This window comes from Triplophysa dalaica, chromosome 5 (genome assembly GCF_015846415.1).
Source record: "Triplophysa dalaica isolate WHDGS20190420 chromosome 5, ASM1584641v1, whole genome shotgun sequence".
Lineage (NCBI taxonomy): Eukaryota > Metazoa > Chordata > Actinopteri > Cypriniformes > Nemacheilidae > Triplophysa > Triplophysa dalaica.
The window spans coordinates 4,857,568-4,885,513 of NC_079546.1; the positions used below are offsets into that span (position 1 = coordinate 4,857,568).

Here is a 27,946-nt window from a genome sequence, read left to right on the forward strand (position 1 = left end):
TAACTAACAGATGGGTGATTAAACGCATTCAGGGTTCTTACAGTGTTTTATTAATAAAACACTAATGCATATTACTTTATATAAAGAAATGTGTATTTGAAAACTTGCCAGTTGTCTACCTGAATAACGAGTGAAATAATCAGATAGTTACTGCATGTAATAGTGATGCGGACACTTTGAAAAGCGTCAACAACATTCAGAAATACATCTGTTCTCCAAATGTTGCCAAAACACAGACACATACAAATAATCCACCCAGGGCCACCCTGAAATTATAGAGGAAATATTTATTTAGACAACCACATGCATGCCAGAAACACCAATTTTACATAACTGACAGCTCCCTTCTGCTCCCTCCCCTTCTTGCGCCAACCAGCCCCAAATCAACTCCATCTGGAGCAGGGAGTGGATGGGAACGCCATCTGGTGGATAAAACTCAGTATTGGATTTAAATGTAAATTTTGTCGAACAATGGGGGAAACCGTATGTGAAAACTACAATACTACATTAACGAGACAGGTTATGTTAGATGGAGGGATCTTTGCGAATAGCAAAAATCTCACATCTCATACATCTCGCATGGCACGTGAAGGACCCTTCACACAACATAATGGGAATAAAACATAAGATGGACAAATTCACATGCAGTGTGAAGACCTTACCCATACACTTTTAGTGAGATTCACAGCTAATTCTTGGAGATGATTTATTAAGTCTTGTTGGTTTTGCACAACGATTTACTGTTTTAACAAAAGATAAAGACCTGGCTATGGAGGAAAAGAAATGAAAGGCAAAAAGAAAAAACACAAACTCTAAGTATACTGCATCTGTTAAAGTTTAACAAGAATATTAGGGAAAAGAAAAAAACACTTGGTCCATCTAAGGGTATTGTGGCCTGTCAGTAACACGTTTACAACCGAATAGAAAAAATATCAAAAATAAATGCAACCCTTTGAACAATAAACAATAACCAGCAATAAATAATCACATAGAGTTCCGCTGTATATATGTACATATACTAGAGTTACTCTGCATTCAGCCTAACATAGACCGAGTTAGCAAATTAATGACGCGATTTGATGAAATAAGAGTAATAATAATTTAGAAATACACTACAGACATTATGGAACTATCTTAATAACATCCTTTAAAAAGATGCTGTGGTTTACGCAAGACATTCTTCCATTTTTAATGCAACCGACATTAAGAACTATCGCCTCGACTTGTGCGATCTGAAGATAGATCAACTACGTAACTGGCTTGGAAGAGCTTATTCATTCAACTCATGCACGTTGTATTTGCAACCTAACTTTGGGCAGAAAGGGTCACCAAAGTTGTTGACTTGTTAGTCAGTCAAGCCCACCTGATTATCTCAAACGTTATGAATGACACTAACATCAAAACTCTTCTGAGGATGAAAGCTTCGACAGGCGGTTACCGAGGCATGCCTAAAACCTTTCACCTTTCACCAGTCGTATCCATAGTGTGTGGTTTTATATACAGTACAATGCTTGCTTCTATAGTGGCTATATTACAGTCCTTTACAAATGATGGTTCGCTCCGAAGCATCTCGTTCACATCCATATCCTGTCAACAAATACAGACAAGTACATTTGAGAAACAAACCCCCTCTGTTCGATACCAAAAAGCACATCGTATTCCATTGGCACCATCACATCTTGTCTCGGCGGTTTTGGCAAACGTCTCGGAAACGTCCTCGAAAAGGGCCTTGTGGATCGGCACGCGCTCGTATCCTATGAAGTTTGGACATTCACTAGTGAAAGAGGTCTTTGCTGTTATATCACAACAACAAGGTGAATGTGCTTTCCCGGCATGAACGTGATTCCAGTTAAATTCACTTTTATAATCTGTTCGCTAACGTATGAATGACTGATGCGGATGTCGTTGACTGTGTGTGCATGTGTATATTTAGGATCATGTCTGTCTGCTGTCAATCAACCAACGCGTCTCTCTCACACGCTGCGCGGTGGTCTCTGCTGTTCGTGGGTCCGACGATTGCGGCCCCTCTTGTTCTCCTGAAGCTGTTTCCATTTGGCTGTGTTTGGTGGACCTCTCTGGGGGGTCTGGCTACCTCTCTTCCCCTGGTTCTGTTGTGATCTTTGGCTCTCCGAAGCACTCGGGACCTTCTGCGTGCTCTGGGCGATCCCTCCGCTGTCGGGTTTGGTGGTCTGGCGCTCCGTGCTTACGGTACTTACTGGCATTTGACTCCGTTGTAGACCAGCTGACTTGGGCAGGACCTGAACGCTGGGATTGTTCGGCACCTTGGGCACGTTTTGGTTCCTCTGGCCATTATGATTCTGCACCGGGCTCTGTATGCTCTGAGCGGCGGTTTGGGTTGATTTATCAGCTTTCACGCCAGTGCCAGGTCCAGGGTTGTTTTTGGGCACTTTCTTTCCTTTCGGCTTTCTTTCTCGCTTCCAAACCCGCTCGCAGAACTCGTCCACGCTGTTGAGATCGGGATGCTCCAGGAGGCTCATGAAATCCCGGTACCACAGTTTGCGTTTGGGGGTGGGCTCTTTGTCGTTGGATGATGCTCGGAGAAGCATCTCACTCACGCGCTGAGAGGGGATGACCTGCAGGTTAATGCGACGCAGGGGCTGGATGAAGCCGTGCTCTACAGCGTGACAGTGGTAGACCCCCGAATCAGTTTGGGTTAGACTTCTGATCAACAAACCCTGGCCTGTAAGACTCATCCGCTCATCAAACATAATCTGAAACAGAGAGAAAGATAGAGAGAGAGTTAAACCCTATTTGGAAGTCACTAGTTCCCCAGAGGACTTGAGGTCAATTGGTAAATCACATACATACTTGAGGTTATAACCTCTTTTGATTTGGCAATATAAATCGTGACATATAATATTTCAGAGTGCATTTATATATTGAACCACTGACCTTTGGTAGGATTTTAATCACAGTAATTGAAATATAATGTAGAAAAGACGTCTATGAACACTGCTTTAAAGTGCAAACAGGTAAATTGTCTGTATGAATATAAATCTAAACTCTTTTTCTGTAACAATTATAAAACATTTGAATCTGAATAACAGGGGCCAGACCAGGAAATGACACACGAGGTCAAATGTGAGGTTATGGGATATACCAGAGCTCAGTTTGGAGGTTTTCTTACACAGAGGGAAGGCTGAAATGTGACCGTTATTAAATTAACAATGATGAACGTCTGGTGAAAGGCGTTACTTTTGCGCTATTTTGGTCTGATCGTATCTGAAAGAGAAACACAGCTGGTGTAAAGGAGCGTCTGTAGGTGGGTGGTAGGGGGTCATTATGTCATATCCTGTTCAGTAAAACACATAATGTGTTGGTAATAATATACCTCTTCACCTTTGATAAATAACTACATTTGACTAAATACGGATAATAAACGTAAATTGTCTAAATTTTGGATGTTACGTATTTTAAATATCACAATGGGGTTATGCAACTACTATATGAAGAATGTTTTGGTATGTAATCTCCCCAAGAAGAGCACATTTTGGTGTGTTTAACAGGTCAGAATCAGCAACGAGGGCTCAGCCACTGACATGTTCATAATGATGACTTCAATGTTAAATAAAAAAAATATTTTATGTTAACTATATTGAATAATTAAAAACATAAACATAATATATTAAATGCCATGTAAATGTATGTATAATATACTGCATTATTTTTCCAGTATATTCCCGTATATTTTTGGATATTATATTGCCTATTACAGACGCAATAACACTTCATTAAAATCAACTTGTAGCGCTAGACTGTTAAAACTTTCAGACTGCCAATATGAGGAAGCTTGTGCTCTAACGTGTGAAGAATCCGGAAAGCTCAAGTGGAACTGAGAAAAACATTTCACATATAATTACAGTGGCTATGACATGAGACCACATTGGTTTCTGGGTCTCTAAAATCTTATGTCTCAAAACATACTTCATTCAAAAACACGCTGTGCCAGACTATGTTATGTTATGCTATACATTCTCAAGTGTGCGCGTATGTGTGTACCTCAAGTTTATGTTTGTCGTTTGGTTTCTGGAGCTGCCAGTAGATTAACGCTCTCTGAGATTTTGGGCTGCATTCCAGAAACATACTGCTGTTCTCTACGCCATACACGCTTCTCTCCTCCACGCTGCTGAAACCCTCCAGATCATCTAACACACACACACACAGGCACATGTTGATAATGTTCAGTACTCATTCAACTATAGCAAGTGTATATTCATATATGTATATTACCATTGTGTTGTAAATCTGAGCACTGAGAAAGAGGATCTCCATTTCGGATGTCCTGGCGTCTCGTTCTCCTGTGGGGCAAAGAGTGGATTGGTTATATGTGCATGCTGTTTTGTAAGTCTTATGATATACATTTACACATACACCAGACGCTTAAGACCGAAGCAAGGTATATGACGGATTCATTTGAACCTATGACCCTAGTGTTGCAATGATCTACCATTTGAGCTAATTCTGTAACACTACCTTATCAAAACCACTAGGGGGCGCTGTTGCTTCAATCACCGGACATACCATTGCTATTCCAGTCCTGGAGGGCCAGTGTTTAACTCTAATCAACCCAAATCAAACACACCTGAACCAGCTGATCAAGGTCTTCCGCATTACTTGAAAACTACAGACAGGTGTGTTTGATTCGAGTCTGAACGAACCTCTTAAGGACAGCGGCCCTCCAGGACCAGAGTTCAGCAGCCCTGCCTTATGGACTTAAAGGTTATAAAGGTTATGCGTGTCATTTTTTTGACGGCAAAATACGTTTGCTTAACGTCAGTTTAACATACGGAGACAACTATACAAGTAAACCATTCACATAAGTGGATTTTCTGGAATTATTTTTCTCAAAATCCTGACATCTCAAGGGCGTGAGTTTGAAAACCGTGTGTCCAAATGATTGAAGACAGCTGAACGTTTTTACCTTATTTTTTTGCAAATCCGTTTCATGTCCCCAGAGGCGTAAAAATCACACACACTACACTCTTAAGAATGTCGGGGTACACTTGATATGTAACGGTGCCCCAGTTGGCGTTCAGAAATATGACTCAATGGGAAATATTCCATGAAGGCCGATATGGAATTCCATGCCTCAAAAGCATTCAATATCTCTTAATAACAGCCCTGCCAAGGCCAGCACTCGTATCCTTTCACAAATGTACTCAAAAGCTTAACAGATTGTGTTGAACTGAAAAACACTCCCAATCTGCTGTGAAGGTTGTCTGATGTCGAAAACGTTTCCCTGCAGTAGGTCTCGGGCAATAAATTTGAAAACCTGAGATTCTGTGTAAAACACCTTGTATTGTCATTTCCCATAATCCTCCACTTTTCCTGTTTTTTTGTTAATATTTTAGTGTTTCTTTGCACATCATTCATTATGTGGTTCGTTGGGTCTTCTCTTGTTTGCCTAAGGCACACACACGCATTCCTCGACTCTGGCCTTCTAGGCACGTGCGGTAGGTGCGGGTGAGACGTCTGCTTTGCATTTCAGGCACAGTGAAAATATTTGGAGTTGACCATCGTAGAGTCGTGGACTTGGAGGGCGTGTCAGGCTGCGGTTGAGCGGACACCGAGACCCACTTCTTACTTTGTGAAGGTGTAGCTGGCACAGTTTAATAACTAAAACAATGTGTGCTTTGTGTGAATGTGCACCAAATGTTTGCCATAATTTATGTAAAAATATAAGTTGAAGTGATGCATTTAACATAAGAAGGATCGGTTAAGATGACTTTGACTCGGATGGAAGACCAATCAGAATGAAGCATTCCAGAGAGCCGTGTCATAGTATATTACATATAATGGTATATGCTTACCTCTTAGCAGTTGGAAAATATCTAGAGCATTCGGTCCCGTCCCATGCACAATACGGATCCCTCGCCAGACAGCACTCCGCACACGCTTTTCCATACACCTCACAACGGTGCAAAGGCATCTGGGAAATCCCTAATTCCGACCCCAGGTACAGCTGTTGCTGTTGACAGATAAACAATTATGTCAATAAGAACAAATGAGCAGCACACAATTTATTCTCAGCGAACAGCTTGTGTACGGTAATTTGATAATTTATATGTAATCGCCAGCAGACGTACTTGTTTGGTGGAAAGCTCCATGGCTGTAATAGGTGTTGGCTCCTAGAACGGAAAACAGAGTTTAATCTTGATGGAAGATCCAGGGATGTAAGTTTAATGACATGCTACATCCATACAGATTTATGAGGGAGCAACTGAATGTACTTGAAGGGGCAAATTATAAGGATTTTGATTCTTATAGCAAGTGGAAAGGCAAAGCTACCCTGAACACAGTCATCTCCTCCAGCACGACTTCCTCCAGATCGTGCCAGCTTTCCCTGGGAATGGTCACCACCTTCAGCACAGTTCCTAAATCTGATTCAGAAACATATTTTCAGGATGAATACATGCAATCTATCTTCATCTCTTCAATTGGAAGGGCAGAGTTAATCCAAAAAATACAAGTCTGACAATATTTTCCCACGCATACGGTATTTTTTTCCATGGAGCAGAAACTAAAAGATTATTTATAATCTTGTATAAGAGAATGTAATGTCAGAACTAAAATTGTTGGGTTAATGTTTAATTGTTTTTTATTTCGCTTGTATTGGTAGGTTGTACTTGCCTGTGCCGATGAACATGACATCATACTGGCCGTCCTCCGCTTCCACGCGGTCCACCACCAGCTGACTGAACTGGTACTCGACGTTGGTGCGGACAACGATGGGCTTCCCTCCCATCGACTGCACAGGGTTGTACATGGCTGGGTGCAGGCGTGCAAATGTGATGACATCGTCCGGTAGGTCTTTGGTGGAGTCGAAGCCTCCGAATGTTTTGCTTGGACACTGGAAGAGAAGAGGGGGGTTTAAGTGATGCAGAAGTTAACGTTTTAGCCTGGCAGTCCTGTTATTTTATTGTGGTAATAAATTATGACAAATTAAGATTTTGTGGTCATTAAAATAATATTAAATACATACATATTTTAAGAGTGCAACACTATAAAATTATAAAATAGATGAACCATGTTTTTGAAAAAAGAAATGCACAGCTTTAATGCAGATTTATGTCTATCTACCATGTTGTTTAGACCACTGGACTATTACTCACCAGAAAATACTGTTATAATAAATGACTATTACATATATAATGTGTTGTGTCATTTATAATAATAATTCAACAGTGTAAAAATAACATACCTCACTGCTTATTGCTTTGTTTTACTGTGCACAGATATAAAGCTGTAGTTTGTCAGAAAAATTCACAGTTTTTTTTTAATGCCAAATATATTTGCCGGTACTCACTGTGCCAGGACGGGGGTATGGCACTCGGCCCTGGAAGGGAACCCACTGGTAGTTTGGCCCATCCCTGTGGGCATATGGACCCAGAAATACCCTTCGGATGTCTGCCATACTATACATGCATATAGCGGATCCACGGAAGATATTACTGAAAGAAGAGATGGAAAATTTGAGTATTTTCCTTGATGAAATACATACAATTTTATACACTACATGACACGTTTTTAATAAAACATGCAAGTGAATAAAAAATATAGAAGTGTTTCAAGTCAATATAAAAACTCATTTTACATAACATCTGATGATTTGCAAATAGTATAATGAGGGGGAAAATGACGGGATGGCCTAAATTAGATTTTTAGTTTGTGACAGGATAATGAAAAAGCGGGAATGATGTGGCAGAATGGAGCCAGGTGGTTAAAAGGGAGGTGTCGAAAAATATGTGAGCTTGATGAGATCAGTTACAACATTTCCATCCATCCATCCATCCATCCATCCATTTTCTACCGCTTATCCGAACTACCTCGGGTCACGGGGAGCCTGTGCCTATCTCAGGAGTCATCGGGCATCAAGGCAGGATACACCCTGGATGGAGTGCCAACCCATCGCAGGGCACACACACTCACTCATTCACTCACACACTCACACCCTACGGACAATTTTTCCAGAGATGCCAATCAACCTACCATGCATGTCTTTGGACCAGGGGAGGAAACCGGAGTACCCGGAGGAAACCCCCGAGGCACGGGGAGAACATGCAAACTCCACACACACAAGTCGGAATCGAACCCCCAACCCTGGAGGTGTGAGGCGAATGTGCTAACCACTACGCCACCGTGCCCCCAAACATTTCCATCAAACCCCCATATTTTGGTTTGACACACAAACACAATAAGACAAGAAATTAATTTCATGTCAAAATTCATGTGCATTTGCTGATGTAAAACATTTGCATATGTATATCTTTCCGTGTCCAAGCATTTATTCTCTCTGAAACAGCCACAGGGCCAAACCCACTGCGGTGATCACCCCAAAGCATTTGTAAAATGTTAATTAGTAAGAAAATCAATTAACCACAGGGCACATGAATCCACTAATTCTCCATTACTCAGTCAGAGACTCACACACATGCCCAAACATGTGCTTACACACTCCAATACACACGCAGACTCCGAAACAGCGAGAGATAAAATAAAGATCCATCACTGCAGTGTTCAGGGCTCATTAAATGGCAATATTAAAAGCAAGTCCCAGAATGCACTTCTATTCATCTCTGAAACAGGGCACTTAGAAAACCAATTAAAGCCGTCTAATTCTTTAAAGCCCGTAATTGAATTTTCGAGTGTTGTGTTCTCTGCATGCATTAGGAAATCAGTGAGGTGGGAACAGACGAACGGGACAGGCTGGGTCCGCTTGTTGTGCCCCTCTCGGTTTATGACAGTGATTAATCGGGATGTGTTTGTCCTCTTTCACATCTCGTGTTTACAAGCGCACACATCTCCGAACACGCACACGGAGAGCTCATCCATCATTTTAAAAGTCCTTTTTGAATATCGTTTATCTGCTTTTGTTACTTCCACAGCCCCGCCCCTCCAGAAGGCCAAGCGAGAGGGTGTCTGGTTGGGGAGTGGGGTTCGAGTTACCACCTTAATCATATTTCCCCTAAGCCGAAGCTGAACGCTGAAGAAGGTAGAAGTGAGTAAAAAAGCAGGATGAGAAAGGAATTCCCATCCTGAGCATAGCGACGTAAATCGTCGATATGAGTCTAACCAGATTACTGGACTGCAAAGCCTCTTAAAAGGCCAAACATGTCACACATCCTAAAAATCACTTCACTTATAGGAGAAAAGACGGCAGACATGGAAGGAGTAAACAAACACGCAAAAGGAAAGGAAGGCACACACACACACAAAAGAAAGGAAGTAACCAACAAAACAAAGGAAGGAAGACAGGAAAGAATGGAAGAAACCGACAAAAAGGGAAGGAAGTACAGGAAGGAAAGAACAAACTAAGTAAGAAATTTGTCAATATACTGAGCACTACCTGGATGTAGTAAACAGAGCGTAGATGACAGGATTCTTTGGGTCTTTAGCACTCATTAGAAAGACGTCCTCTGCAAAACATACATTCTAACATAAAAATGTGCATTTTAAGCGTTTCATTATACGTGCATTCGATTTTAGATATTACAGAACACTTAAAACCACACAGTACTTACGCAGCTCATCAAAATGTGTGTCAATGCCGTTGAGTCCCGGCACAGAGCAGGTGAGCTTAGCTTTCAAGAAAGTCGTCCATTTGTTCACGAGACTCCTGTGTCCACCCATATCATTCTGAAGAAAACCCAAACAGTCAGAAAGAGATTTAGATTCAGATTCTCAATATGATGCAGAAACTATTTCACCCAAACATTCTGTCATCATTTACTCATCCTCTTGTCATTTCAAACCTGTATGACTTTCTGTCTTCTGCAGAACACAAAAGATATTGTGGTAACCCATGGACACAAAACCAGTGCAAGTCAATGGGTCCTGCAGTGGTTCTCCTACCAACGTTTTTCAAAATATCTTTGTTGGTTCTGCGGAACGATCAGGCGGAAATGATGACACAATATTACATTTTTGGTGAACTATCACTTTAAAATCTAGAGAACACGTATGTGATGATTTTGAGTGTGTCGTATGTTTCTGTGTGTGATGTTACCTTACACAGTTGTCCTATCCTGGAGATGGTAGCTTTGCCTGTGTGTTCACCATCCATGGCGTTTTCTTTGAAGAACAGGAAGATCTTATCATCTTCAGGATTATCGCTCTCGGGGATCAGGTGTATTCCAACAAACCTTGGGTCTGGAACACACACACATAGACTCAGAGCCCTGTTCAACCGCAAAGTCCTTTGAGGACAGCACTAAACAGAATACCAAAGAAATGTAGCCATACAAATTCACCCCGGAGCATCTTTGGAAGTTAAAACACATCAAAGGCTTGAATTAACCCATCATAGCTTTTCGAAACGAGCCAGGACCTCTGTATTGGCAGTTTAGGGGACCATTGTTATCCATCCGTGACTGCTTTCTCCCCGAAACGTTACTCGTCTCCCACCCACGCGGGCGGCACACGCGCGCAGCTACATGCGGTGCTACGTTACAGCGCAACTGACCCGACAGGATGTGAGGCCTAAACAGCGGAACGAACAGGCGGAACAGACATTTCCCGCTGGATGACTCCGTTTGAGACTATAGAGACTGATAAAGTTCCACCCAGACGGGGTTTGAGTCATTCAATACACTTGGTTCTGAAAGATCGCTTCATTCGGAGAAGCTTACCGATGAGATAGCTGAACATTTGTTTTGTAGAAGCTAAGCTTCTTTGAGGGGCTCACAAAATAACCATCAACGGCCATCCACCGCACTGTTTGAAGATACACAGAGGCCCGTGTGTCTATTGATAAGAGTTTCGCTAGAATATCCATGTGACTAATCCTCTGAATGACACTGTCTCTTTTGTGCCAGAAGAAGAGAGAGACATTCATAAAGGCAAAATGGAAGTAACGTCCAGTGTATCCCTGGCAACAGACGGCAAGGATTAAGGTGAGATGAACGTTTTCAAAAGCACCTTTCCTCATGAATACACGGGGGGTATTGACGGCGCGGGCGCTGACCCTGGGCATGAGGACTGAAACGAGAGCCGTTCGCGGGAACAGCTGAGACGGGATTAACTTCATGGGAAAACACCCAATGCTTCTTCGAGCTTTATATTGACCTTTTGTGTTCCATAAGTCCACAAAAATGCGGCCGGTATGTCAGAGGAAACACTCAACACCACAGTTGGGCTAATCTCTACTGCAGACATTCACAAAGAGGCCTTTTCCCACTCTCACACAAGTACGCATACACACATTCATGTGCACAGACATACACTTGTGATGGGAAATCCATGCATTTATATTTATTCAACACTTTTCTTGAACAATACTTTCTTAGACGTGTAAGAAATGGGTGCGATTTCTTTAGGAAGAATGCATCAGTATGCATCTATACTTCTCTATTTACCATTTAGCCATCTGGAGTCATGCTGCTCGGTCCTGATTGGATGATGTGATCCGAGCGTGCGGAAGATGGCAAAATCTCGACCCATAAAATCCGCTGATGTTCCAGAGTAGAGCTCACCATCTGTTAAGTGCATGAGAATGTCAGTCACCCGATCTCAAATTGGAACAGTCGACATCAAATCAAACAAGATAAAACCAAAACAAAACTGACCAATCAGGAGGGAGGATGACAGCATCTTCTGATCATAGGGACTTTTCCCACGTCCGTTCTCAAAGTGGTTGACATCCAGTCTGAAGATATTGTCCTGAGAAAATGAATAACAAATTAAACATTCACAAGTCCTTTAGTGAAACAAGAGTTAAAACTAAGCAGACAGTGTGTGCGACCAACTGGCACATCTCCCCAATGGTAAACTAAGAGTGTGATTAACCATTGAGGATCAAACGTAAAAAACTGCACTGACATTTTTTCATCACAGAAAGGCCATCTCATTTCCCCCAGTTCACGCATTTCTAAATAACACACTCGATGCTTTCCGACGTGCTCATTTTCTACTTCACTGGTTTAATATTGTTAACAGAGCAAACGTTAGCAGAACATCAACCACCATCAACTTTCTTTTCATTGCTTTAAATGCTTTTGTGGACATTGCCTTTGAGATGTGTGTGTGCGTGTTTGAAAATATGCTTTAGTCAAACTGGACTGTATGTGAATGTATGTGTGCTGAATGTGAGATTTTTATAAGTAGTATATCAAAGATCAATTTAACAATAAAAATAATGTCAGGTTTTGTGTTGGTCAGTGGTAAGGCGGTCACAATGGCGGATTTTCATTACGTGGTTATTGTGGCCAAAAGAATTAACAACAATATCCATCACGTTTAAAAAAAAAAAAGGCGACAAAATAAAATACATCATTAATTTAGCTCATTTTGTGTGGGTTTTTTAGTCAATGAATCACAATAAAATATAAGTACAGGGATTGGAGAGTTTGTACCCATTGTGACTCATAAGGCATCATTTTAAATGAGTGCTGGAATTTACTATATTATCATATTTGTAACCATCACGAAATCAATAATCATGTTTTCTGTTTATGACTATCGTCTACATAGGTATAATACCTAAAATAAACTCTTTACATCTACATTAAATAAAGGCACAACATAAACTTGTTTTTAAGTAATGTATTTTATTGTGTAGCGAGCTGTATTTTTTTATGTACTATTATGTTATCAAATCAATTCAAATACAGTTTGATTGATATGACTTGGAATGCACAATAAGAAAAAAACATGTCATCTGTTTTTGCAAATTAACTCCGTCTAAACAAATGTGTTTGTGTGTGTTTATACCTCTGCCCGTTTGCCCATCTCCAGGTAAGCACAGATAGGATGAAAAGCTCCAGTGCCACACACGTAAATATGCGTCTGGTTATAAGGCTGCAGTACGCGCACATAGTTTGAGCAATCTTTCTGAAAAATCAAAACACAAAACATCCTCAGTCAACCAGATAAAATATACTAAACATGGGATTTTATATTTGATTGACATTCAAGTCCGTTTGTAATGTGAATGGCACAGAAAAACTATTTCTGTTTATGAAAGACTAAAAGTCTCTGTTTAACTCATCTAATGCTATATACAACCTTCTGATGTGAGAATAGTTATAAGGAAAGTACATCTACTATAGACTGACCTTAGAACTGTAATGAAAAAGTAAACAAGACATTTAGATGCTCTGTTACTATAATATGGAAGCTCTAGGCATCATTAAAACCCCTTTGAGCTCCTGCAGGATAAATGATTATAACTCCACCGGTTTTATCCATCTTAATATCCTGTCAGACAACTCTTATTAGTATAGAAAGCATGTGTGTGTGTGTGTGTCTGGTTTCGATGATAGGTAAATGTATAGCACATGTGTCGGGCCCCGCAGCCTTCTTAGCGAGTTGGCGAGAGCCGATGAGTGAATTGCTTAATGTGAATGAATGCTCTTCAACTTCCTTTCATGATACGTGAGGGCCGGCTTCAGCAATAATAAACCTACACCGGCAATTACAAACACACACTCGCACACAATGGCGCATTCACGTGTACCTGCGCGCACACGCACACGCACGCACCTTTCCATAGCCATTGAGAAAATAAAGCGGGTCCATCTGTGTAAACACTGATGGTTTGGGCGGACGTGTGCTGTCCGCATGGGAGGTAATGCGAGTTGTCATTTAAGAGAACACAGGAAAGGGTGTTGCCATCTCGATGTGTGTTTTAACCACACACGCTTTTTGCTGCATGTGTGTGTGTGGAGAATAGATAAAAACAAGCCTGTTTCCCTAGATTACGTTTAGTTTGGTCCGGTTCGTACAGATCTTTACAAAATAGATAAATGTTTGCGGCGCACTCAGCATCAACAGATCTTGGCTTAACATTTAGTTTCTAGTAAATCTCATGAAACAAAGAAATGAATTAATTATGGTTACTTCTGTTTGCCATAAAAGCAGGACAGAACATCCAAAATAAAGTTGTGGGACACGATGTGTAAAATCCGCCATTCAATAAAAGCAAAACTCTGACTCTCTAAATTAAAATCAAATATCTTAAAGACCTAAACACATGTGTGTGACCCATTTTGGCCAAGCAACACAAAAGCACTTAAGTGTGTCAGCGTAATGGTTTTTCCAAGCTAAAGGCAACGTATGTATTCCTAACATAATCAGTCCACATGTGCTATAAAACTTCATCTCTCCGTGAACTGAGCGACATGTTTGTAATTTCCCACGACTGTTATTGTTTTAAAGGCCCTGTGCTTGCTTGGCAAGAGCCAAGTGCAGCGTTCACGTGAGAGAGAGGTGGCTGAACTGGCACTGTTTGCCGTTTACTATGTATACAAACCTCAAGTTGTAATAAGTGGGTGGCGTACAGTAATTACAGTGTAACTACTGTATAATTACACACATACAATGCCGCTGTTTTATCTTCATGGCCCATAAAGGCGAAAAAAGAGCATACCCTATGTAAGTGTGAGCTATAAATAACACAGTATCATATGTAAGGTGTGAGGGGTTATGATTCAAAAGCCTATGTAATTATGTACATTATTAACAACAGAAGTATAAGTCGTGAAATGATAATAACAGTATAAACCTGCGTCAATTTACAAACATGAAACTGAAATGTAACTGCCATATGCTTGATGAAGGTATAGAGATTGTGTATAAATAATGCATAAAAGTGTACAAATGGTTTCTAGACACAGTAGCTTGTCATTTATTTTATAACAGTTCTCTGTGGTGTTATTGTATATGATATGCATTATAATTCCATTGGGTGTTGATTGTTAATATTTAAAACGGAGCATTAAATATATATTTGTCTAATATATAGTTATTTTTTTTTTCTTGTTTGCAATGATCATGTATAGCTACATGACTTTGGGGCCATTATGTCCATTATACCGCAATCTTGTCTTACAACAACATCTGTATGTTACTTAAACAAACATAAACAACATAAACGTTATGTGGCCCTAACTTAACTTCCAGTAGACCACCGCAAATAATCTTTAACTGATGAGTAGTTTTAATTAAATTCAATTAATATACTAATATTCAATTAATATTAATCAATATTATTTTAAACTAAACATATAATAATTATGGTTGTTATATTACAACCATACATAGGATTTTTTTTTCAGGCCATGCGCCTGATGAAACTATCTATAACACACAAATCTCTTTATATAGTTTAAATAATTAAAAACATATGAAATAATACAAATAAATGTTTTTTTATCTTCTTGTAAAATAAAACTTTTCACAAAGCAAAAATTAAAAATGGCACACTTGTTGTGCAAAAAGACATGTATGTCAAAAGAGATATAAAAACAGCTGCTTTAGTGGAACATGTTTTTTTTTGGCAGTTTTGGGTCCTCCATCTTCATAAAAACCCACACGTTACTGTAGGCATGTAATTTTGTTGCAGGAATCATGGTCATGTTGTCTAGAGGTATTCATGTCCAACAGCAGGTCAAATGTATTTAAATAAATCCTTAGCAGTGCCTTTCATAATTCTGTCCATTCTAAGACGTCAAAACCTCTAAATTTCACATGAAACGCACCAAGAGTTCATACCAGCTGTCGTTCTGGGCTTGTTTTTGCTTCGCCCAGCCAAGCCAAATGCGAGAACGAAGAGATTTATAGTTGCGGAGGGGAAAACGTGTTGGTAATACCCTGATCAAGCATTCATGCTCACCCGCTAGCAGCTTTCAAGAACTCCAGAACAAACATTTTCACAGCATGCAAGAGCCTAAATCAGGACTGGGAGAGGTTGGTGTGTGCATGAAATGTCATACAAATAACACACTATGTGTACCTATGGCTGTTAGGGGTGATTCACATTTCGCATCTTTTGCGCTTTCAAGTTGATTATTATAAATGTAGACATTATTATAAATGTAGACAAGTGAAGCGGTCGGGACGCACATGAGGTGCGCACATTTTTCTAGGCGCTGCTTCGAGATGCCTTGTTTTCTGTGCGGTTTTAGACGCGAAATGTGAATCGGGGTTTACTGTGCTTTTCAGCTTCATACTTTTAAATGTGATTGTTTGCACTTAATTGCGATATATTCTGTATGGTGTCTGTATTTAACAGTGTGTGCCTCAGAGGTAGGTCTGGTGAATTATCTGTGATAATCCTGCTCCCCTTTCGCCCCCCATCTCAGCGGGAACCCAGCCGTGAAATTGCCATCAGATACACACACGCAACTCTCGCTCAAACACACATCTAACACAAACATGCACGCGCCCAGACATGCACACACATAGAGCGAGAGACTTCTGGGTTGATAAGTCAACTATTTCTCTCGCTCAGAAGGTCAAGGGTTGCATTCTAGGTATAAAAACTCTATATGAGGGCAATCTATAAACTATAAATATGTGCACCAGCAAAACTTAAATTACTAACCTTACATTATTAAAAGTTCAGTTTTTCAAGTTGTTAATGCTACATTGTTTGGATTTTAGATATAAAGAATTAGAGAATAAAAATATTTTGCAGAACTGTCAATTAGTAGAGAAACAAACCTGTGATATTACTCCGTAATTTGTATATAACAAATTGTTTACATTAGACCTACCATATGTTTGCACTTACAATTTAAGTTTTATTGATAAAGATATTTAACCTGGAACAACAATACACAATCTTGACAAGCACCACCAAATCCCTGCAGTATGTGTGTCCCCAGCAATGTCGCATGTCAAAATAACAATGATCTTTTTGACCCAAGTAACAACCAACCACTATGAGAGAGCCACACACTAAACATAAGCAAGTCATTTTAGGTGCATGTAGTGTTGGGATACAAAGAAGCAGTTTTCGGAAACTTACCCCTAAATCTTTTCCGGCCCATTTGCATTCATCACGTTTGGAAGGCGTGGCAGGCCAGGCGATCTATAAAACAGTGCAAGACAGAATGTGTGAGAATGTGCCGGGCGTACACATAGAACCGCACACGACTGACTATGACGCGCCGTGTGAAACCTGGCTGTAAAATAACCAACGACTGCTGCCTGTCGTCCTTCTGCTACCTCCATCTGTGACAAGGATGGTGAAAGAGGATAAAAACTACCATTCGCTTTATCACAGGAAAGGCTGTGAATCGATTACACATACTGTATATGCTGTACACGGGTGGCTGACATGAGATACTTCTGGGAAGTTCACGTCCCGTGGTGTGACACAATTATACGCCATCTAAAACTACATGCTTCAGGTTCAAAAGAACAGAGTAATTTATCAATAGTATATGTGGCTTTTATGACCTCATATGAATGAAGAAATAACATTGAATATATACAACCCGCTTCATCACCTTAAGTGACATCGACTAACAGTAAAACACATCGAGTTGTATGAACTACAGAAATTTTTTAAAGGAAACATTTTAAATACTACATCTGTGCAAGATTATAATAATATAAAGCTGATCTATTTTGATATGGTACAAAAAGACTTTAGCGGCATCTAGCTGTAAGGTTGGGAATTGCAACCAACGGCTCTCTCCACCCTTCCTCCCTCCCTTCCAAAGCACTATGATGGCTGACACAAGCTAAAATGTTGTCATGTTTTCGATTCTTAGAAGAATCGAAAACCTTCTCCGAAGGAGATTATGTATTTTACGAAACACGATCTGTAGAGGAGTTTATCTGAAGACATTGTTATGTATATTACATTGTGCAATTCAAGAATTTATTTACAGAAATGCACTGGTCCTTTAAGGAGAACACTTAATTTCTTTCCTCTATCTTACAAATTCATATAAACTTTAACCTTAAAACTTCGAGAACATGTTATGCCTCAACTTGCCAGATACAAATGTGTTTTTATTCTTTATTATCTTTCTCCATGATCAGCCAAGGTATTCTGTGAAGTAATTGGGTTAATTACGATAATTTGCCAAACCACTAGTTCCAGTTTCTTATCTTTAAATGATGCCATTGTTCAGTATGTGTGCGTGTATGTCATTTCGATAGCCATATTTAACCCTCCCGGGGCAAGCTGATAGAGTTATATGGCAAAGGGTCTGCAGCCCCTATAGGACAAAGACAGAATTATAGAGAGGAAAGCAAAGTAATAGAATCCAGAGAAAGAAAAGAGAGAATGATGAGATATGATCAGAGAATCAGAAACAGGCAGTCTGAGATCAAATAGAGAGATGGAAAGAAGAGGAAAAAAGAATGCAGATTTGGGTTGTGCAGAAAGTAAAAGTACGATGGAGATCTCACTTGACCCCTATAAAATCACTCCCTTATAACTCCAATTCAGACAATAAGCACAAGCAAAGTGCTCAAAACAAACAAAGATAAAGTGGTAGTCTCATACAAAAGCATGATGTTTTATATGAAGAAAATATAAAGCAAGTAAGTTTTATTTAAGCAATATCCATTTCTGGCTAAATTTTGTATTTTTTTTACAAAAACTGAAACCAAAGGACGAAGCATAATGTTTTGACAAGACAACAGCAACAAAAAATTAAAAGACTGGTAGTACCGCCTTCAAGTCATTACATAGAAAGGCAGATTGGTATAATCGTAATCTGAAAGTAAAATTGATCATTCCTAAAAAACTGCTAGTCAGTGAGACTCGTTGTCAAGACACAGTCTTAACTTGGCGGCTATGTTTATGCAACTGTCCCGTGTTGTGTATAAGTCACCTGCTTGAGATCTCTGTTAATGTTGACCAGGTCGAAAGAGAAGATGTGGTCCTCCGCTCCAACCAGTAATCTCCCTCTCTCCTCATCCAATAGGAACGTGTCATAACCTGAACTGTTTGCAAAGCCGGTGAAAGTCAGTAGATTTCCAGATTCTAGCATTTCTGAAAGACAGAAAAAGGCACATAAATCCACCAATCATAAAAGTTTTCTACTTATTGAACTTGTTTGCAGACATTCATTGACAATACTTTTACAGTATATGTACATATATATATACAGACCACTAGCGAAGAGTTGGAATATGTGCAGTGAAGAATGTTGCAAAATATAATCACACTGTAGCAAATTATTTATTTGAGGTTAAGACATGGCCGGGTAATCCTTAATAACACCTAATCACGCTGGTTTTCAAGTCCCTGTTGTTTTTTTCAGTCTGAATAAAGTCACCGCAGCACATTTTGGTAAATAAAAGGAGACGACCATTCAAAGTTAAGCTATGAGAAGGCAAACTCAAGAATCGCGTACTGTATCACAAACCAGATATCAATTTATAATAAAATGACCGTATCCCATACTGTACCTAGAGGCCACTAATTTACCATACAAGTAAATCTGCAGTGTTGACAGTCTTCCTGATAAATACAGAATCTGCCAAACAGCGATAGATTACACTGTAAAAACATAATAGCCTGAGAAACAAAGACTGCCAGATCTGTCACCATCCCAGTAAGGAAACAAAGTCTCACAACCATACGCAGAATACAGTACACGTGAAGATGAGATGAAGTGAGAATGATAAGAATGACTTTGGAAATGGCTTGCAGAAGCCACAGGCCAGAACATCTGCACATGGGAGAAGGTGGGGTCAACATTTCTGCAACGTTTCTGAAACACGCGTACGAGAGGTAATCGACAGTGACAGGCAGAGACTTCATTCTCTCTCTGGAGTCCAGATCAATCCATTCCTATAGTAGCCATCTGCGTTCCTCTCCGCTAAGATTCAGGACATCTGTGCACTTGTGTGAGCGAGAGAGCAAGCGGGCGAGAGAAAGTGTTAAAGAGAAACAGACCATCCTTCCTTTGCCTGTATCAACAACACCACATACTTACTGTATCAAATGTAGAACTGTATTCCCACAAGAATAACTGCACAATGGGCACAGCTCAGATTGTCCATTTCCACAGCTTTTATTCTCGGCTTTAAAAACAAGAGCTATATTAACCATTGACTAAAATAATAACCAGATATATGGATTGTCGGGCTCAATGAGTGAAAAATTATTTTGAGAATATTTGTTCTCTTCCAGGTCAGACTGACTTGATGTTGGTAACACTTATTGCACTAATATATGCAACAAAATAAAAAAGGACAAAAAAGCCAATGCAAGTTTTTATGTTATGTGCAAGAACAATGTCTTTAAGAGACATGAAAAGGAAAATCAGCTTCATGCAAAATGGTAAATTACATCGTTCAACAGCGAGTATATAAAAAAAATACATTTAGGATTGCAATGATTGATCAAGAAGAAGTTTGAGACAGATGTAAATTAAGTATTAATGTTGAATTTTTTTTAGATAATGAAAACCACATTTAACCAGTACCAAAAATGTTGAATCAAATAAGAACATTATAAACAAAGCACAGCACCTTATGGTCAAAAGGTTTTTATCATGTGATGTTATAGGAGAACTTTGTAAAGTTTTTTTATACGTTTTTTTTATTTACTGAATAGTACAAAGACAGAAAAGGCATAAGAAATTCACATGTGCTAAAAACATATAAACATATGATCACATGTGCGTCCTGTGGTGATCCATTATTCACACGTGATGTTTTTCATGTGTAATCCCATGGGGTTTTCCACACAGGAATGTACATGCGATTCACACAAAAGTGTTCTAAAACCACATGTTTAACATATGATTACATGTGTTTTTACATTTTGTTTTACAAATTCATGTGGCTTTTCTTAAAGATAAAGTCTACGGTAAGAGAAAAGGAACGTAATCTGTTGAAGTCACAAAAATCACACCGATTTCCTCCTGCCACTCTTTATGGACAATGGAGAGAACGTCATGTAAAGATAATTCATACCTTCTCTCTCTCATTCTTTCCTCCCCTGTATTCACTTCATCTTCATCCATCATACTCATTCAGCCCTTCTTTGCATCGTATGTGCCAAATTTTCCTATTCTTAGTCTCCTTCCTTTCTTCTCTGTCAGTGAGTCCATTACGGCTGCTAGGTGAAGTTCTCCACACCCTCACTCTCCTGCCATTCTGGCTCAAGATCTGACAGACGCGTCTGGCAGTTATGCTATTCTCCATTTGAAAGTGAGCGACTGGTGCTTGAACTCCGAAGACCAGGCATTTTTTCTTAAATTGCTGCCTTGGCAAGACCCCCACAAAAACTGGCCTTCATATGGTCTGCGATCACACAAACACATACGCACTTTATCTGGGGCTACATCTCTGGGTAAGAGTTTAAAGCAAATGGAGTGTGAGTGGTAAAGGAGCAGAAAGCTAAACAAAAGTCTTTCTTTTTTTACTCTCTCTTTTCTAAGGACATTGTCTACATAAGTTAAATGCTATTGAAATTAAGCAGTGCAGGTTTCTCAAATACAATTCACAAACAAAAATATTTTTCTTTAATCTTGCTTTGCAAGCTTAACAGGAACCAAAACCACACAAAGCTTGCGGATGGACCTAAACCTTGGTGTTGCAAGTGCATGTTCTCCCGCTTGAGCTACAGGAACACTGCACCGAGTACCTATAGCTGTGTATGCGAGTTTGAGGCGCGTGGTGTATGCGTGTGTGCATGCTGCCGCCGTGCTTCAGCTCTGCCTCGGGCTACTTACCATCCCAGGAGAGCAGGGGAAGTGAGGAAAGAAGGAATAAAAAGTGAAAGAGTACTGCAGATGGTTTTGGGCGCTACCTGTTTATTTAAGTCAGAACAATAGCGTGCTTCAAAACACACGTCGTCTACCATGACACGGTTTTGGCAAAAGTTCTCCGTCTCTCGTGCTCTCAATGGACTAAGTGTGTGGCTCGCTCTTGTCGGTTTTGAGCATGAGAGAACTTTGATTTTAGAAACAGAGATTTGCTTAACACGCTGTTTCGGTTGTTGCTTTAGGCCCTTGGATGTGAATAAGCCCCTAGTTTTGCTTCATTTTAACTCGCTCTCGCATGCAACCGGCTGCAGGTTTTGGTAAGTTGCCCCGGTAACCGCGCTGGGTCTCAGCCAATGAGAGCTCGGTCTGGTGCGAGCGTTCGATTGACAGCTCGAGAAAGGCTGTCGAGAGAGGGTCGACACCCACGGGGACGTTTCATTCCCAGCGACACCAACAGGAAACATAATAACTGTGTCAAATCACTTTACGCTCATTAGGTTTATTAAAAAGACACGTCTAAGAATGGATGATTTATGACACGTGGTTTGAACGTCAAGGTTCCATTCATAAGGATAATGGATGAACAAAATACACATGCCTGGCTACCAAAAGGCACACTTCAAGATGTTTTTACTAGACTGTCATATACACAAGAATTGATAAGAACGCAATTTCAGATATTTTTTTATTTTGAGGAATTAAAAAATAATAAAATATTAAACATGACAAATCTTAAATGTGGGAAAGGTCACAAACAAAAAATGTAAGTGTATTGTCTATAGTTTTAAAGTTTCATGTACTTCAAGTGCATTTGTTGCTCAGCTAAAAACCCAGCGCTCTCCTTTCACAGTCTGCAACGCAATATTTGCATGCAACCGCTCAAGATTCCAGAATTGCCCTGATCCACAGAGAGAAGAGAGAGTATGTGGAACCATTTAATTACCCCTGAAACTGCTCGCGACATGACGGGTGAACCGCACAGTCTGTTTAAAGCTGGCCCCCGGCCACAGGCTGTGTGGCCAGACACAGCTAAAACACAATCCTCTCAGCAGCGCTCCAGATGACACAGAAACACAGCTGACGTACAGACAGCGAGAGATTTCAAAACATTATATGCAAACTTGATTATAGAACCAGAGTCAAACTTCATTATATCAGACAAATTATATATAAGGATATATAAACACAAATATGTAAATAAGGATCTAACTCCTATTGTTTGTAAATAAGGAGAAATATAGTTACAACACCTTAACCTAACATTTCTTTGTAGATTTAAATGTAGACATTTATTATAGATCTGTCTGTATATCTTTGTTTGTAAGTAGGACAACGTTTTCTAAACAATTTTCCTGTGTTTTTATATTAAGTAAACTATAAACAATAATATTTTCAAAATTACCTAAATATCCCTAAAACAATCAACATTGTTCTTGCTTAAAGCAAAAACAACTTACCATAAATCTATGCAAAATTCCATCTTGGGTAATTTTATTCTGCTCAACAAATTTCTCATAAAAGACAAAACACAATGGCCTCAAAAGCCGACTGTTTTCCAGTAAATTTGAGAGGAAGTTTGTATGACTCTATTGTTTGTGAAGTTGCTTATAAAACTTAATCAATAGTGAAAAGCACTTCAGAAGTAAAACAGATCAACGAAATAAAAAGTTTGACAGAAATATTGCCACACAGACGACACACTTGATATAATGTTCACATCTACTCAGTCATACGAAATCTGACTCATCTGGAAGTGCCCGTCTAAGGACGCTATTAAGATTGGACAACAGGTGCACCACTTTCCTAAACACTGGACCCAATATCCACTCAGTAATCTAATACACAACATATGAAACACCGGTGTAAACCCACGCTGCATCAGAATAATCAAACACATAGTTTATTGATAACTACACATTGAGAGGAAGCTATAGGAAATGAATAAATTCATGAAGTGTGCTGAAAGATATTAAAGAAGCTATAGAGCGGGACTAACTGAAGGCCGTTCACACTAGACTAAACACAACAGGACAGGTTGATAGGAAAAAAAGGTCAATAAGAACAAACCCTTGCCACTGCGAGTATATAATTCATGCCACAGAAACACTTCACGTGACCTTGAAGATTATAACAGTTTGTGAGCTGAAGAGAAACTGAACAGGAAAGGGGAAATGGAAACGGAAAGCACAGACAGCAAAAATAACAGATAACATTATAGTCGAGTATAGAAGTATTGATGCTACTGATATCTTTATTTATTCAGTATAAAACATCCCAGTTTTATCTCTTTTATAAAAGTAGCTGAGGCACAGCAATTTAGAAAAAACTAAATATTGACATTATAACAATTGTGCATAATAATAATAAATGATTATTAATAATAATAATAACAACAACATTTATATATTTTATATTATATATTTATATAAAAGTTTTTTATTTTAGTTTTATTTAGGCTTTTACATTCAAATTGATCTGCTGAAATTCAATATCAGCCTATTTGAGGCCCTTATATTTCTTTGCCAAATAAATAAAAACTGCTTGGGTAAAAGCCTAGTAAAGATGAAATTAGAGACAGAACTATCATCTTTGAGAGAGGGAGAGAGAGACTGTGAAGAGACAGCTCTCTGAACAGATGAGCCTGTGAAGGAGAGAGAGGAACCGACATCACTCTCAGCCTCCATATAATCATTCCCATCCTCCTCAAATCCTGGCCCGTCGCCAACTTGCACTTCACCCGGCAGCCAGCGACCAGTCCGCTATTATGGGATGCCTCCAGTCTGCGTCCAGTGCGGTCGGGCGAGCAGTGTCTATTTCGGAAGATTTAGGCTGAATTCCGACGACTCGAGTCTCTTTTCTTCCCAGCGTCGCCCATCCCAATCAATCCCAGAAGGCTTTGGGGTAGGGTAATGAAACTGGAAGCCTGGTAATTATGCTGTAGTGGGTAATTATCAGGTTGTTTCACAAGCACTTTAAAGTCCCCCATGCACCATCTTACCAGCGGGTTACCCCGGGATTGCCTTTTTATAAAGGGACCCCCCTCTATCAGAGCCACGCGCCCGCACATTACCACCTGCAGGGGGCACTATCTTCATGTTCACCGACCACCGCCACCCCAATCTTTCAATAAGAGACATCTCAGCTGGTTTTTATGACTTTTTGGGAACACATGGAGCGTTTAAACCCTACCACTAATCCTACAGTGTGAACTGGCAACCTCGTAACCACAGGTTCGAGATCCCGAAGGCAGTTTTTTATTTCGTGCCAACAGCATGTGACGAGCATGTGAAGGCCCATCCCGCAGGCATCCTCGACACGCTGACAGACGAACGAGCCCGTTGATAGCCCTGACAAGAGCAATTTTCGCCGACGGTAGTTTAAAGCAGGCAGCAGGAGGAATAAAAAGACGACGTGGTGGCATTATAATTACAGGGAAGAGAAACGAAGAGGAAAATCTATCGTGCCGTCGTTTAACAACTGTGCTCCGCTTAGATGGATCTTTCCTCCTGCGAACGCCCGACCGGTCTCCCAAGAGGCAACATGGCCACAAGCGCCCCTCATTCGCAGACTACAACTTGTGATCGATCAATGTGCATGTGTGAGAAAACGATAGCGTCCCCTCGGGTGAGCGTTCTCTCCACCCTCGCTGGAGTGCCCGTCCCCGGAGAGCGTGTCTGCGCGTTTATTTGGCTTAATTACTATGCTGCATTCACAGGGGGAGTGAATGAATGACACTTCACTTAACGACTATCCTCTTCTGGCCAACTACTGCTGTCTGCCCACCGCCTTCATTAAAACACCCCCCCCTCGCACTTTCCCTCCATCCTTTCTGCTCTTGCTCTCTGGGTTTTAACACTCAGACGCTGTGTGGGTGTGAACAGCGATCTGTCATACAGCACAGCATCAAAAGAGCCATCAGACACCTGTGGACTTGACTCTCTCTCTCTCCATCACACACAGCTCTATCACCACAGCCAGGTGTCTAATTATCCAAGCCTGCCTTCATTCTCACACATACTGCTGGCCAAAACACATTAGACACAATCTCTGTCTCACACACACAAATTGAGACTCGCATGTATAATTTCACAATTTTATTCTGATGGGAAATTGTTTTATTGTGACTATATGCTGTTGTTGGGGATGATTTATACTAAGGGTATTAAAAATCTAATAAGACGTTTATTAGGTAACATAGCTTGCACAGAAGTCGTAACCCTTTTTTTTTGCAGAAAACGATTTCTCCAAATGCAAAAATACATTTTTCAAGGCGCTTTAGGAAACATTTCAGTATGCAAAGTATCCATAAAATAAATGTGCCCGGTGAGCAAAGTGAAGAAAACTAAACTACGTGGCTACTCTGTATGAATTTGTACCGTATACTTTAGAACGGATTTCTTTTGGACCAGTCACAGTTTAGGGATGGGACTTCATTATTGCTTTATTCTAAAAACATACGTACGAAATTCATACAAAAATCAGGTGGGTCAGTTCTCTTCCGTCCGGAGAAGATGAATAAAGCAGATTATATAAATCACCGAATTACATTAATTTTACAATAAACATTACAAACTAAAATATGAAATCTAAGAGTTGTGCATTCACAAATAACAGAGTCTTAAGAGGTCAATACTCTCTTATTGAGCAAGCCAAAGGCGACAGTGAAAAAGAACCAAAATCTCAAAATATATTCCCCCAAAATAAGAGGATACAATTAACTGCCTCCTCGCATACCTCTTGCACCCAACTTTGAAAATGTTGATACTTTCTGACCTGTTGATCGAATGAAAGTCCAAACACGGCTATTACAACACAAAAAAGACCTACCAGGAATCTGATGCAAAAACACCCATTAAACTCACAGGTGGCATAACTTAGAAAAGCATCTCGGTGACGCAATGTGTGACTGTTTTCCCACAATGCCCTGGGCCATCCAAGCACAATAGCATTAACTCAAAGAAGCATGTGATTGAACGCAGGTGGATGTGCATCTTTTTTATATTAAAGTGTTTCGCCTCTTCTTTTAAAGTTTAACACCAGATGCTAATGCTCAGGGCAACTAATGTCTCAAGCAAATCGTCCCGGCGTATCCTCTGCAGCGCATTCTCAAACAAAAATAAATCTTCCATTTCACCCATCTTTCATTCCCTCAATCTATAAAAGAAATGGCGAGGATGTTAAATGCCCCCGGGAGGGTTAACCCATGCCACACGCGGACCATACAATCAACACAAACACCAGCAGCGCAGATTTACTAACAGAACAGAAGGCTATATTTACAAAATGAGGGAGAAGCAGTTCGAGAGAGAGTGAGCGAGATCGCCTCCACACATAGATGTGTATACTTTTGGTCGTGTTTCTGAACAAAGAACCACAACCAGCTTACATTAAAAAGGAAACGGCCCAAAATATGCCAAAAATGTTGCCGCTTATTTCCGTGAAAGATGAAAGCTCTGGGTTACAAAGAAGCTGCTATAGTCTGGATCTCTCCGCTGTCTCCTTTAAAATAGCACAGCGTGGAGAATAACATGTTTGATATCACCACCGTCTATGTGTGATGGCCGGCATCACCCAGCTGAGTGCGCATACCCATACACTTTGTGTATTTTAAATACCTGCCTATACAGGTCAAGATGGGTAAAGGTGAGAGAGTTATTTCCATGAAACCCAGACAAAGCAAAAAAACGCAAGTATATCTTAAAAATGAATTTCAGTTAAACTTGTTCGTATGCACAAAAACAAACACACTCATCAAAACCAGTGCCATTTCTGTGTAAAACCTATAACACCGAGCTCGGACCAAACCATGTGGAAGAGCCAACACATACGGTACCAGATGTCTAAAAACAATTATTATTAAACAATCTGTCATATGGAGAACAGGATGCAAAACAAGATGCATCACTAAAACAAGCAAAACTTACCCTTATAAGACAGCTTCAGTCTGGGCACATTCTCTTTAGTGTGCTGGGGTGCAACTCTTCCAGGTAACGCCACCCCGCACATCAGCAGAAAAATCCAAACTAGGTAATCCATGGTGCTGGAGCGCTGGCCTCCAGCCCAAGGGGGCTTTTAGCCCACAATGCCCAGAGCACAGTGCTTCCCTGTGGGATGGCCGAGATCTCCGCAGTCCCTCCTTACTTCAAAAGATCCAGTGCCTGGAGCTTCTCCCCAAGGAGGCAATCCGAAATCAGGTCCCAGGAGACGGGGGTTCACATGGCTCCATGTGGGGGGCGTTTCAGTGGTCGTGGGGGTAAATGTGTACTCCTCTGGGACTCTGGGTGGGATGGATGGCTGAGTGGGACTGAGTTTGTGCGAGAGGTAGAGTTTCAGCTGGGATCCCGGTTGACTTCACGAACATACGCTCTCTCTCTTACACACTCGCAGACTGCTTCTGGCTGTGTCCACAGCTCAGGCTGAATGAGAGGGAGAGAGAAGTACGCCGTTCACCGGAGCGCAGAAAG

General features: G+C 40.3%; 1 protein-coding gene across 1 annotated transcript; it reads right to left on the reverse strand.

The window, feature by feature from the left end:
* Window positions 1–267: 267 nt before the first annotated feature.
* Window positions 268–27,946, reverse strand: LOC130420757 (semaphorin-3aa). Its single transcript, XM_056748271.1, has 17 exons — window positions 27,407–27,946; window positions 18,594–18,754; window positions 16,769–16,831; window positions 12,730–12,849; window positions 11,586–11,679; window positions 11,376–11,495; window positions 10,028–10,170; window positions 9,543–9,657; window positions 9,368–9,437; window positions 7,328–7,472; window positions 6,652–6,871; window positions 6,310–6,401; window positions 6,108–6,149; window positions 5,832–5,989; window positions 4,252–4,319; window positions 4,021–4,166; window positions 268–2,732 (listed from the first exon to the last, which is right to left on the reverse strand). Exons 1-17 carry the CDS (start codon window positions 27,516–27,518, stop codon window positions 1,974–1,976), a joined length of 2,628 nt encoding a protein of 875 aa, XP_056604249.1. The 5' UTR covers window positions 27,519–27,946; the 3' UTR covers window positions 268–1,973.

Coding starts and splice junctions, on each gene's coding strand:
- LOC130420757 (XM_056748271.1), bottom strand. CDS start 27,518: ATGGATTACCTAGTTTGGATTTTTCTGCTGATGTGCGGGGTGGCGTTA. Junction 7,473..9,367: donor GCTCTGTTTACTACATCCAG/GTAGTGCTCAGT, acceptor CTCTTCTTTCAG/TAATATCTTCCGTGGATCCG. Junction 5,990..6,107: donor TGGAGCTTTCCACCAAACAA/GTACGTCTGCTG, acceptor ATCTGTCAACAG/CAACAGCTGTACCTGGGGTC.